A 13,840-nucleotide genomic window follows, 5' to 3' on the forward strand; every position below is an offset into this window, starting at 1 on the left:
CCCCCAAATCCGCCTGCACACGCCATATATTGATGTGTATTTATATATATGCGTCCCTTACTAGCTGTTGCAGTCGCCCGCAGGGTGTGTAGGTGTATATTATACTCTGTGTGGTCGACGTGCAGCGTTATCTGGACTTTTGATTGTTGTGTTGACCTGCGCTGTCATGAACTTTGACAAAAAAATGACTTTGAGGGCTGAGGGAAAAGCCACTTCCCATTCGAGAAAGCAATGAAAGTGCACTAGATTCGTACTGGTTTTTTTTTTCAAAGCTTGTTGGGGCTAAATAGAAGAGAGAAATTCTGCTCTTTCACCTGGTTGTGTGTTCCCACATGGAGTTTCTGTAACTGTGGGGAGCTTTGTCTTGAATTGAAGTTTTACTGAATTGTCCTTGCACTAAGGCCAGGCAAAGGGAGGTGTCTGCACTGGGGTCTGGCTCTGGAGGTTGTTTGGTGTGGCCTTTGCTTTCTATGGCTCTGAAACAGGCTCTGTGTTTGACATATTCAAAGTTTACAGAACCCCTTTGTGAACAAGATTCACTCAGGTTCACTGTGTCCTAAACCACTTCAAACCCCAAATCACACAACTTTTTCAATAGCCAGATGTTATCCTGTGGAATGCTTTGGCCTTGGCATTGATTCCTGTCGTGGTTTGGATTCAGGGGCTCTTAGGATTTGCAAAATCGTAAATCTGAGTGGAAGGAAGAAGTTCCTACTTTCCTTTTCCATTTTATGAATAACAAAAAAAAAAAGAGGAGTTACTGTGAAGGACAGCAGTTTGGAAACAAACCTGTTCTACTGGAGGTACTGGGATTTAAAATGTAAATACTATTTTAGAATGGCTTGCTCACTCTTGTGCATCTAAATGGAACCTGCTTGTGGTTGGTTCTCATTTTGCTGTGTCTTCTTGAAGCACGAGGTAGATCTTAGTTCATTTTATTCTGAAATGTCTGTGACTTGTGTTTTCCAAGATGATGATGACTCCAGAGGGTTGTTGGGATGACAACAAAACTCTGCTGGTGTCTGTATAAACTGTCCCAAAGTTCCCTGATACCTCTGGACCTTGGTTCTCCTGCTGTGAACTGACTGTTGTGTAGGAAGAGGAAAATGAGATCAGTGGGGATATCCCAGTGGATAAGGGATGGCTGAGAGGATGGACATGGGAGAAAGTGCTGGTGAGGGCAGGTGTGCCACGATCTGGGTGTGGTCAGGGAGAAATGAGATGTGCACACGGAAAAGCAGGAAGTTTAGGAGGCAAAATGGAGTAACTTGATGGAGCAGGATGTGAAACCCTGAGAAGGATAAAGCAGCACAGTGTGGGAAGCACTGGAGAGCTGGTGGGGAGATCAGAGAGTGAAGGTAGTGTGAGGTATGGCTTAAAGTAAAGCCAAAATTCTCGTGTAGAAGGAGAAGTGAAGGCCTGTGAAGCCTTAGAAATCCTTCCTGGGCCCCAGGCTGGGTTAAGGTGTTTTACATGAATACATTAAATACATTTTTTCCAAGAATAGCTTGGAAAGGGCCCTGCAGGGCTGGAGCTGGGGTGGCTGAGCCCCAGAGCAGGCAGGGCACGGGAGCATCCAGAGAAAGAGGAACTGGACATGGGGATAATAAGGAAATGTAGAGGGATCTTGGACAGCAGATCACAGAGACCTGCTGGGCTGCTCTCTGCTCACAGATCAGCTCAGCCAGATTCACTGCCTTGTGCTCATGGGATGCCTTGATGAAATCCAAGAGGGGAAAGCTGGAGAGGATGACTCTGGAAGAGCTGAGGGGTGAGGAAGGAGCTGGCCAGCAACAAGTGATGTTGTCAGACAGGTGTGGAGGCTGCAGCAGGCTCAGAGTCCTCAGGGATCAGGCTCAGCAGGGCTTTGTAAAGCCAGGCTTGCTGAAGTAAAGCAGCAGAGCAGGGCAGCTGTGGGGCATCACCTTCGAGAGGGCCCAGATGTTGGTGTGGGTCAGCCCTGAGTGTCCTTGGCGTGTGGAAGTCAGAGAACCACAGTGGAATTTCATTGGAACAGACCTCCTGGCTTGCTGTGGACAAGAGACCTGTGGGAATGAATTGATAACAGAACTGTTATCACCTCCCAGCCTGCTGGGATTTTACAGAAGGCCACAACTGAGGCAGTGACAGACTATTCCTGAAGGAAGGTACCACTTGGACCACGTTTTGTGTGCTTGGCAAAAGTCTTCCTCAGGGGAAAAGTGCAGTTTGGAATTGATATAATTCTACCTCTCCACAACCCCTCCCCCTCATCCATCTCAGTGTTCTCTGCTAAGTAACATCCAAGGAAATCTGCAGCTTCAACTGGGAGATCCTTTCCTGTTGCACATCCTTGAAGAATGATGGGAAGATCACCTGGGTGGCTGATGGAATACAAAATCCCTCTGGCTTCAGGGTAACTACCCAGTGGTTCCCTGGCTGCACTGGTGTGGTTTTGTGGAAAACCTGTAACAAAGGACAGTCCTGAGTTGGAAGGGGGTGTTGTTTCCACAGGTGTGATCCCTGTGGATTGACCATCCATCAGCTGATGGCATTACCCACAGACAGTGTGTGATAAAACCTGTGCATTGCAGGTTCTGCTCTCTTCTCATAACACACCTGCTGCTTGCTGAGCAGAAAAATATGACATTTCTCTATGCAAATGATATCCAGGCTGGAGTTCAAACTGGATGTCCTGGAGCTGAGCTGGAAGGAACTACCCAGGTCCCACAAAGGCTGGTGTGACTCTGATATTTACAGTTGTGGTGCTGTGATACAGAATCAGGGCAGTGTGCCTGGAACTGCCTTTTCTGGGGGGATCAGATACTTGGAATAAGGCTTGAGTGAGATCTCTAAATACCTGTGGAGTGCTTGTTGATTAGAGGAGGAAATGGAGATGTACTGGCATCTCATTAAGGGCATCTTTAACTTTCTATTAAAAAATGCCTCTAAGGGAGAAGCTGATGTCTGGAAATGGATGATGGTGCCACTGCTCACTGTGAGATTCCCAGGCTTAACTGGAATATGGAAATTAATTGTGCAGGCTTTGAAATGACAGAAATCTGTGCACAGTGAGCCATGAGCCTCTGGCTGGTGGCCATCCTGGACTAATGCTCTGAACTCCTGGGAAGTGCTGCCTCTGAGAGGGGAGCCAGAGCTTGTCCTGAGCTGGCAGCCTTTCCTGGAACAGGGATGGCAGGTAGGCCAAGCTCCCAGACTGAACTTCTGCTTTCTGGTAACAGGAAATTCATGGCTGGGTAACTTTGATGTCAGCAGTGCTGGGGCTGAGCTGTGGATATTTATGGGCAGTTCTTGCCCTGCCAGAGGAAAGCCCCAACCCCTCATATTGAGATTATTAAGATTCACGTGTCTGGAACAGGGAGAGGGCTGGGAAGTGGAGATGGAGCTCCAGTTTCTACAGATGGGTGCTGATTTTAACAGCTATGAGCCCCTTGCTGACATGTAGCTGATATTTCAGTGTTTACTGACTCCTGGTGTGCCCTGTCCTTGTCTGGACTTCCTCCTTCAGCTGCAGTAAATGCTGAGGTGTCAGTTCTCCAAGGCTCAATTCTCCCCAGAGCTTCTCTGTTCAGTTTGTTGCATTTATTTTTCCCCTTCAGCACAGAGTCCTTCTGGAATATCACTTTTATTCCAAGGTCTGAGTACAGTTTGAATTCCTGCTAATCCTTACTGGAATTTGAGTGTTTAGAAGTTTGTTATTTGGCTGTTTTAGTATTGCTTTGGGGTTTATTTCATTTTTTCTAAAAGAAGTCATCTCCCCAGAAAAGATTCCTGACCTTTAGTAATGATTTGGAGTATTTCAGAATTTTTTTTGTAATGTGACCCTTGGAATAAATGTAATCCCAATACCCAAGTGTTACTTTATTTTTCAGTTTAACTCCAGAAATTCTGATTAACCTTAGAATCCCTATTTCTGCAGCTTTCAGTGCAGATGTGTGCCAAACACAGTGACTTCTGCAGCAACTCTGGGTCTTGAGAGAAGGTCCAGACTCCTCCTATGAGTGAATTCCTTTATGATGTTGCTGTTCATAATGTTTTTTGGAGCCATGGGGCTGTGTGCTGGGTACAAAGGGTGTGTGGTACCTCCACCTCTGGTAGAGCCTGCTGTCACTGTAACCATGAGGGTGGAGCTCTAGCAATGAGATGTGGCTTGAATTCAGTCCTCCTTTCCCACCCATTTCTTAACAGAACTTGTTGCCAAGCACAGAATTTGGTTTTCTGTCCCTTTGAAGTGGTTTTGATGCACATGTTGGAAAGCTGGGGCAGTTTCTCTTGTATTGAAATAGCACAGTTAGACTTGTTTACTTAAAGGATATAATGAAGGTGGACTGGGTCAGAAGATGCCCAGTTTGAATGTTCCTGCACTGGGATGTGCTGGAGAAGAAAAGAAACCATCATATGTGAGGATGTTCAAGAAACTTGAAGTACTGGATGTTTCCACAGTGACAAGTTAATTTGGAATTCCATATGGGGCTGTTACTTGTCTTTGTTTGCTGGTATTGAAAATAGTCAGTGCATGTATTGGAAGAAAATGTAACTTTGGAGTGTTGCAGGAAATAAGGCAGAGAAGCTGCTGCCCTGCTTGGTGAATTACTGTCCAAAACTGTCTTTAGTTTACTGTCTTGGAACACACTTGGTTTGCTAGAACAGCGTGTGTAGGATTGATGGGGGTGCTTTGCACACTGCTGGGATGGAAGGCCTTGAGTGTTCCCCTGTCCTGAGCCAGGCAGGAGGAAAGGAGGTGCAGAGCAGAGCCTGGCACTCAGTAAACCCTTCTTAACTGCTGCTGCAGTTGTGGAGATAAGCATGTTTGCCTCCAATCTCTGCACTGTGGAGGCTGTTGGTGTGTGCTGGGAGTGTTCCCCTTCCCTATGACTGCAGTTCACTGGGAGGGATTAATTGTGGTTCAAGAAACAGTACTTTGCTTTTCAGAGGGTCCCAGGCCCGTCAGCTTTCCCATGTTTTTATTTCCTTCCAGTCCTGGTTTCGTTTGCCATGTGAATGACACATGACTGAATGAAAATCTCTCTAGGCTCAGTGTTCCTGCAAAGAGAGCCCTGTGTTCCTGATGGCTGGCTGCCTGCCTGCAGGAGCAGGGAGGGAAGTGGGGAATTCCTGGCAGAAACCTTCCACTTGCTTAGCTGGTCACAGTGCAGTTTAACTTTAAGCCTGTGGCAAAAGCAGGCATTTCTCATCCCTTATGTTACCTGCCAATATAGATGTAGGATCTTGGTGACTGATGTAAGTTGGTAAATCAGCCTTTACTCCTTGCAGATTTACACAGCTGAAGTTCTAATTCCCTGTACACTTAGGAAAGCATAGGAAAACTGTGGAATATTAGAATGACTTACCCCAACCTAATCTTGCTGCCTTTAAAAAAGAGCAACTGCTGCTGTAGCACAGCCCTGCTGACAAAGCCACAGCCCTGGAGACCAACTTCCTGACCATCTGATTTGTGGCTGCACCGCTTTCCAGCGTGGCCAAGAGCAACCCAGGGCTACTCCAGCCTTCTCAGTAATCCTCAGCTGTTTGCTGCAAGCTGCACTGTTTCCTTTGTTGCTGTTGCAAGTCTCCAAAGTGTGATGTAATAGTTCCAACTTGCTGGTTTTGTAAAACCTCTTCAGATTTTCGTGTTGGAGTCAGATTTTATTTTGAGTTCATACATCAGCTGTTTGGGGGGTGAGCACTGCTCTGCCAAGGGCTGTGAGAGCAGGGAGGGACTGAGCTTTCCAACAGCTTTAAGCCTTTCTGGATAAAATTGAATAAGTATCAGAGCATTTTTCTGCTTAGAGTTCAGAGCAAACAATGTGGGAGCTTTGCTGGGTATCTGTGGCACTAAGTCAGTGACTCTGGGGAGCTGCACAAATTTGAACTGGGAATGAAAGGGTAGCTGGGGGGAGCTGCTGATATGAACTAAACTGGATGAACGGGGTTGAGTTTGGTGACCAGGTCCCAGTTCTGACGTGTTCTGTTTTTCTGTTTTAGTGCCACAATGGCAACTGCACCTTACAACTATTCCTACATCTTTAAGTACATCATTATTGGTGAGTACCACTGGGCACAGCCCTGGTTGTGTGGGGGTGTGGGTGGGGAGGAACCTGGGGCTGTGCCCCTGCTGCTTTCAGGGGGTGCCTGTCCCACCTCAGTCCCCCCAGGTCACCACACTGCTCTGAAGCTTCAGCAGCAGCGACAACATAAAGGCAAAAATGCCTCTGTGTGCCCCAGAACTGGAGCTGTGGGGGGAGGCAAGGCCCAGTGCCTGTGCTGAGTTCCCTCAGTTGCTGAGGGAACCAGTTCCTCTTAAAAACTGGTTTGGATGGGAAAATGGGGAAGAAGTGGCTGGGAGTCAGCACAACTGGGATGTTGTGTTGGTTCAGGTTTGCTCGAGCACTTTGCATCATCAATCTCAAAGGTGTCAGAATTTCTGTTGAAGGCACAAATGCTGATTGGAAACCATTGCATGAGGCTTATAAACCTCATGCAGAGAACACAATTTTTGTGTTCAAATGTTGCTTTAGCTGCAGCTTCCCTGGCTGTTTGGAGTCAGGGACTTGATTACATTCATTACTATCCTGGAAGAACTGGTCTTGCTGTTAATTGTTTAATTGCTAATGACCCTGTGTAGGTGTAAGTGATCTGCAGTGTTACTGTACAGGTTTGTGAGGCTGCTGTGAAGCCTCAGCCTCTGGAAAAATTACTTGTTAAAACATCTTGCTGTGCCTCACTCCTGGCATTGTGCAAGTGGATCAGTGGAAGTGATTTCTTGTCAGTATTTTTATAACCTTGTGAAATACAGTTGTAAAGTCAGGAATACAAATTCAGTTAGTTTTGGAGTTGCTTGCAGCCCTGTACCTGTACCCAAGGCTCTGGGGCAGAAGTGACAAATTTAAGGGCTGTAGCTCCTGGGAAAGGAGTGGCTGCCTGTCTGCACCATTTGTTGTGTGGGATGAAGAAAACGTGCTTGTTCCAACAATGATTTAACTCTTCTTTCTGTAACAGGGGACATGGGTGTAGGAAAGTCCTGTTTGCTTCATCAATTCACAGAAAAGAAGTGTGAGTATTTCAGTTCCCAGCATTTCTCCTGTATCTCCACCCCTCTTTCCTGCCTGTTTGCTTCCATCGTGCATGAGCTCCGTTTGGGGTGTGAATCTGTCTGGACTGTACTGGGTCAGGTTTTTTGCTTTGACTTCTGCAGATGTAGAGACAAAATGTTGATGTAGCAATGGTAAAAGTCCTGCCTGTGAAGAGTGGGAAGAACAAGATCTGTTTTTACAGCTTTTCTGGGGAATTTTGACACGGAACAAAGCGAAATCTCCTGTCTGAAATGTTATGGTTTCAGTAGTGGTGTAGGTTGCTCACAAGCACCTGGAGTTTTTAGGGCTGTTCAGGAGTTCAAAAAGAAAAAAGGATTAATTTTTCTTGTTTGCAACCTTGAGCAGCACTGCCATTGCCTGCAGCTCTGTGAGTCAGGACACTTGGCCTGCCCTGGGTGATGGTGTTTCAGGCTTACTGCAGTCTGTCTCAAACAGTCTTTTATATATGGTATCAGCCTTAATTAAGAATTAGCTCCTAAAGTGTGTTGCCTTGTGGTTTGCAGCAGTTGTTACCTCACTCCCTGAGTAATTCTGCAGGTATTTATCAGCACAAAGTCAGTCTGAGCTCACCATGTGCTACTCAAGGTGTGGTAGCAAGTGGGTAGGAGCTGCAGTTTAAAATACTTGTTTTTTAGTAGAAATAGGATTTTCTGACTGTTATTTTTGAATAAAATGCAGTATCAACCAATTATTTCAATGCTACTTTACCTGTGATCAGATTCTCAGTGAGGATGTGTCTTGTTCTTGGTCTGTCAGCACCAAACCCCTCTGCTGTGACTGTCACTAACTGCAGGGAGCTTGAGGAGCTCCTCACCTTTCTTGTATGTTCTTGATCTTTCCTAAAGATGAGCTTATTAACCTGAGCTTATCAGAAGTAGAAAGATGCCTTCTGGGGTTTGATTTGTTGTGTTTAGAGCTCCTTGTGAAAGTGGCATTTCCTGTGCACAGTCGTGTGGTTGCCCTGTCTGAAACAACCCATATAGTTGTTTTTGAAGATGTTACAGACTTTTGAACTGTATCTTTCTTGGTAATTCCCTAAAAGTTATCTTTTCCCACTGCACTGAAATAGTTTCTGCAAGGATAGACTGGCAATCAGCTGACTTGATACCTTCTGATATGTATGGCCAAACAGCAGCAGAGAAGGCAAGGAATTTTATAACTGTTTTTAAAACTAACTGCAGCTCAGGAAATACAGCATTTTATTTCTGTTTAAGTGATATGGTTTGGGAACTGTAAAATGCTTTCTTAGAGACTGCAAATCTAGTAAAGATAACTGCAAACTGGTGGTAGTCACATCTTTGCAGCAAGGAAACCTTGTCCTGGAGAGATCTGATCTTTGCTCTTATTTCTCATGGCAGTTATGGCAGACTGTCCCCACACAATTGGTGTTGAATTTGGCACAAGAATAATTGAAGTTAGTGGCCAAAAAATTAAACTACAGATTTGGGATACAGCAGGACAAGAGAGATTCAGGGCTGTCACACGAAGCTACTACAGAGGAGCAGCAGGAGCTCTCATGGTCTACGACATCACCAGGTAAGGGCAGGAGCTCTGACTGTGCTTGTCACAGCCTCGTGTGTCCTGTCTTGTCTGTGCCCTTGGCTTGTCTGGATGAGCAGTGTCCTGTTGTGTGACAGTTCCACAATTTGAATAAATACCTAAGGAGTTGTGGGGCTGCTTTCCTTGGGAACTGTCGCTGCTGACAGGCCTGAGGATCTCGCCATTTCAGGCTGTGGGTGCCTGGCTTGGAGCTTTTTTAAAGAACTGGCTTTGTCCTTAGAAGCTGCTCCTCAGCACGTGGATTTGTGTCTCCTGGGAGGCCCTGGGCACTGCTCTCACCTGGCAGAGTGTTCCCAGCGTGGGCACAGCCCCGGGCACTGCTGTAGTGTTGGGATAATGTGTGGAGGGAGCACAGCCCTGCTGCCCTGGGCCTTCCCAGGCTGGCACTGCCCAGGAGAGGGGAGAGCTGAAGGTGCTGCTGAAGCAGTAATCCAGCAGATGCACCATGAAGTACCTCTGTTTCACACCTCTCCCTCTGGGGCTGTTCTCCATACTTGTCAAGCACCTCTTGTTTCTTCCTGCACGTGGAGGTGCATTTCCTGTTTGTGTAAGTCTTGAGTAAAACATCATCTGCAGTTTGTTACCAAAGTGCTCTTCTGCTGCTCAGTGTTCTGTGAGAATGATTGACAGGAAAGCCCAAGGTTGTCTGTGTGCAGAACTGGGAATTGCTCTGGCTTTCCACACGTGTTGTAAGAGCTGCTCCAGGGGGTTAAAGTTGATTTGAAATTGTGGTGTGAGCCCAAACTGCTGCTTTGTGTGTCTGGAGGTGGGAGAAGAGCAGGGATGGTGGATGTTTGCTTGGTGGATGCTGACTGTGCTATAGGCACTTGAATATTTTATAAAATACCCAGGCTAAAACTGTGCTCGCTTGGTTCTTTGCAGAAGAAGTACATATAATCACTTAAGCAGCTGGCTGACAGATGCAAGGAACCTCACCAATCCAAATACTGTAAGTTGGACTTTATTTAGCTGGAAAGCAGCATTTGCTGCTCCCTGAGCCAGAGGGGGGAGGCTCAGCCCCAGGCACCTGCAGTGGCTCTGCAGGAGCTGCCTGTGTTCTCTCCACTCCTCATGCTTCCCTTGCTTCCCTGACTGCAGCTGCAGCAAAAGGGGCTCCTTCTAAAAGTCTTGCTGTGCCACTCACCTTTCAGGGGCTGCTTGAAGCAGTTGGAGATAAACTGTGGTGAAGTTGGACCAGCTCTAACTTCTGTTCCTCTTCTTGCTCTGTGGTAGTAATGAGGTGAATGCTCTCTTGTCTGAGGTTGGAATGTGAATTGGATCTTCAGGAAAAGCTGACCAGGGCTTCCAGAGGGATGGGGAGGAAGGTTGAAGGTTCTTCTTCTGTGTCTCTCTGACCATACCACACAACTCTTGTCCTTCAGCCTTTCCCTGAATACCTCTAAAATACTTTAGCACCAAACTGATGAGAAGACTCTGCTGTGACAAAAGAAACCTCTAAAGATTCTGTCTGGATTAGCAGATGATTAAACAAACACAAGAAGTGGCTCAGGGTCCAGCTCATGAACAAAGAGTAGCACCACTGCTTTTTAGGACCTGGTCTCCTGAGAACAGCCTAAAGCTTTGGAAGGCTGGAGATGCTGTTCCTGCCTTCCCAGAGTGGGGAATGCCAGAGCAGAGCTCTCCTGGAGGAGCATGGCCTCTGCAGATAATCTGCTCTGCATATTTTCTTCTGGTTTTTCAGTCTTATCACTAACGAGGACGGCAGTGAAAAGGCTCACGAGCTTTTTCCCAGACTAACTCTGTCTTTCCCAAACCAGGTGATAATCCTCATAGGAAACAAAGCAGACCTGGAAGCACAGAGGGATGTTACATATGAAGAAGCCAAACAATTTGCTGAAGAAAATGGTGTGTTTTTTTTCTCTTGGGCTGGTACATTTCCTACGAGATAGTGCTGTTAAAGTGACTCCTGAGCACTGACAGCTGCGAGCTTACTCTTCCAAAGTCATGGAATTGTATGTACAAACTCCTGTGCCCAGGGCAGTCTGGCCTGGGGCTCGCTGTCTTAGTTCTAGAAATCAGTTTGTGTCAATAATGTTTAGTACTAAAATAGTGTCTTGCATGTATCTGAAGGTCATGTGTGTCTGAATGTGTCTGACTTGGGCTGTTTGGTGTGTTGTGCATTGACTGTTAAACCTCTGTTTCTGAACAGGTTTATTGTTCCTCGAAGCAAGTGCAAAAACGTAAGTGGCTTTTACCTGCAGTAATGGTGCAGATCCATCTGTTTAAGAGGAATATGTTGGTCCTGACCAAGAACAGCCATGGAGCTGGGTATGGGAGGGGGTGCAAGTGCATAAGAGAGCAGACAAACGTTTCTGAGCTCCCTTGGAGGGTGAGGTGTGTTCAGCAGCTTTGACTTGAAGGTAACTGGGGAATTAGAGCTCTGGCTACATTTCAGGAGAACACTGGTTGAATCCAAATGGACCAACTGGGGTATAAGGCCTTGTCTGAGTGTGGAATGTGTACCCGTGGGTCAGTGTTTCCCAGCCAGACATTACTTCCCTCAGGTTTTTCAGGCTGTAGAGTTTGTTCTGGTCCCTTCAGTCCCTGAGCAGTTGCTGTGCCTGGGGCTGGCTGTGTCCCTGGGGGAGCAAGTCTCAGGGACACCAGGAACTGGGGCTCCCACTGGCACCTGGCAGAGGGGAACTTCTGCTCCGGGGTGGCTCCCTTGTCTTTGGGCCTCTGTCAGAGCTGTCCTGTGCCTGTGGCTCGACGCCTTGGTTTATTTTTGCTGCTCAGTGGTTCATTCTCTCATTCCTGCTGCCCCTGCTGGGTGCAGTGGCCAGGAGGGACCTGCTGCCAGGTCTGTCCCATGGACGGGGTTGGAGCTGGGCCTGGGGGAGCAGCAGTGGGATCCCAGCACGGTGTCCCTGCCGTGCTCAGGGGCAGCCCCATAACTCTGCCGCTCTCTTGCAGCGGGGAGAACGTGGAGGACGCGTTCCTGGAGGCTGCCAAGAAGATCTACCAGAACATCCAAGACGGGAGCCTGGACCTGAACGCGGCCGAGTCGGGCGTACAGCACAAACCATCGGCCCCGCAGGGCGGGCGGCTAACGAGCGAACCCCAGCCCCAGAGGGAAGGCTGTGGCTGCTAGTGACCCTCCAGGGCTCCTCTGACCCTCCAGGGCTCCTCTGACCCCACACCTCTGCTCTCGGGAGCGCTGCTTTTGGCCGCTGCCCCGTCTTCTGTACATCTTACTGGGTTTAATTAAAACTCTGAGACAAGTTTAACACAGTACTAAACTGCTAAACAACTTTAGATGTAATCAGGTTATCAAAGGCAAGTAGAGTAATAAAACCTCTCCTGCATGGTAAATCTAGAAGTTTTTTTTTTCCTTGATTGTCCTTGTGATAGTGTCACCGATACATAATTTAAACTGAGCACTGATGCTGGACTCCTGATTTTACACTTTCGCAGGGCTTTTGTCTTGTATGGTTTAATTTTATGGTTCTTTGGCCTTTCTCCCCCACCTCTAACTGTTGGAGCTGTCCATAGTAAAGGATGAGTTTCTGCTGTGAAATGACTTCCGATGGTAGCGAGGGGCTCTGTAACGATGTGCTTTGTTGGAAGAATTCCCTGTGGGATGTGTTGGGGGTCGGGGTGGCGCCGGGAAGTGACCTGTTCATTCTTGTGCTCAATAGCTTTATGTCCTTTTTTTTGCCACTTCTCTCCTTTCCATTTGTTAACAGAACGTAAATATGTATAAAATTTGAAGGAACTGAGCTAACAGTTAAATACATCCTGTGTATATGATTTTATTGAAGAATCCGATGCCTGGCATTAGAACAGTGTGTAAGAAACCCCGTTTGTACAGTCTGAGCTCTCTGTGCCCACCTGCCCTGGCAGCACAGCCCGGCCCTGGCTGCAGCTCCCAGGCAGCATTCCCGGTGTCCCCAGGGATGTGGTGCTGGGGACACAGCCATTAACACTAGTGGGATCTGTCTCATCTCTGCACTGGGGGTTCTCTCCCCTCTGCTTCTCGTTGCCCTTCTCGGGCTCCATCCGTGGCTGGGGCTCTCGCACACCCCCTGCTTTTGTACCTGTACCTTTGGGAATGGGCAGAGGCTGAACTGGACACTTGGAACAACATGTGCTCTCCAGGGATTTTAACTGCTGTTGTATTTTTAACCAGTCCTGTGTGAGGGGTTTTTTTAAGGGTTTTGCATCCAGCCTTGGAGTACATCCTTCCTGTGTGTGAGGGGTGTCACGTGGTGACCCTGCACGGGGGGGTGTTGCTGCACTAAGGGGGGGTTTTACTGTGGCTCCAAGTGCAGCTTTGCTTGGAAAACATCACATGGTTTAAAAATGGAAGGGTAAGTGCTTAATGTCCCACCTCAGGCTCACTGCAGCGTTTCAAATACAAAGTAGCCTTAAAATCCCGCTCTAGACACTAAAACTCCACAATGTTCAGACTTGTAAGTAACCAGTGGTACCAGAGTATTGTACAGTCCTTGTTAAATAAAAGCCAAAACTGGAATGTGCAGACAGTGGGTTTGGGTAACTTGTGCGCTGTCCCTCTGTTTTGTCTGGTTAGTCCTTTTTTACCTCCTGGCCCTCAGTAGATGGGTATGTCCGAGATCTCCAGCTCCTGCATCCTGCTTCCCCCGAGGCTGCACCAGGGCTTGCCCAGGGACCACGACCTGCTGCTGGTGTGAAGTCAGTGTTGTAATGACTACAGCTTGTTGAGGTGCAATACCTGTACTCCCGGAGTCAGTTCAGTAGGTCTGATTGTTTCTGTCACAGAAAGGATCTGGTTGGACTGCTGTACTCCTCATTTGATGTAACAATGCTATTAATCTAAATATTTGTAAATAAAGTACCTGTATCTAGATAAACCTCACTGCTGTGTGTCATTTGCTGGGGGACCTCTGAGGGCTGAGAGATCCTTCTAGTGCTGGGTTTTGTGCTCAGCCTCCACTTTGGACCTGATGGTACAACCCACAGTTTGCAGGAGTTGCTTGGAATTTTGTTTCTGAAGCCATTAACTGTATCCACAAAGCCTTTGAGAGCAAAGGGCTGCTGAGAGCTCACCCCCAGCAGCCAGGAAGAGTTACAAGACCAGAAATGCCAGTACTGGACACATTCCTGCAGTGGGAGCTGCTGCTGTCCAGGGCTGTGCTGGGTGAGCAGCTCAGTGTCCTGGAGAGCAGCTTTAAGGAAAAGAACCC

General features: G+C 47.5%; 1 protein-coding gene across 1 annotated transcript; it reads left to right on the forward strand.

The window, feature by feature from the left end:
• Positions 1-5,930: 5,930 nt before the first annotated feature.
• On the forward strand, positions 5,931-13,507 carry RAB14 (RAB14, member RAS oncogene family). The gene is made up of 7 exons (XM_029960470.1): positions 5,931-6,044; positions 7,000-7,053; positions 8,453-8,630; positions 9,537-9,603; positions 10,433-10,520; positions 10,825-10,855; positions 11,589-13,507. The coding sequence occupies exons 1-7, from the start codon at positions 5,993-5,995 to the stop codon at positions 11,764-11,766; spliced, it is 648 nt and encodes a 215-aa protein (XP_029816330.1). The 5' UTR covers positions 5,931-5,992; the 3' UTR covers positions 11,767-13,507.
• The last annotated feature ends 333 nt before the right edge of the window (positions 13,508-13,840 follow it).

This window comes from Manacus vitellinus, unplaced genomic scaffold (assembly GCF_001715985.3).
Source record: "Manacus vitellinus isolate BGI_N305 unplaced genomic scaffold, ASM171598v3 scaffold_27_pilon, whole genome shotgun sequence".
Taxonomy (NCBI): Eukaryota; Metazoa; Chordata; class Aves; order Passeriformes; family Pipridae; genus Manacus; species Manacus vitellinus.

Bases quoted from the DNA above. Each gene is read 5' to 3' on its own strand.
- RAB14 (XM_029960470.1), top strand. From the start codon at position 5,993: ATGGCAACTGCACCTTACAACTATTCCTACATCTTTAAGTACATCATT. The intron at 7,054-8,452 runs GTGAGTATTTCA...TTCTCATGGCAG, and splicing joins TCAATTCACAGAAAAGAAGT to TTATGGCAGACTGTCCCCAC. The intron at 10,856-11,588 runs GTAAGTGGCTTT...GCTCTCTTGCAG, and splicing joins CTCGAAGCAAGTGCAAAAAC to CGGGGAGAACGTGGAGGACG.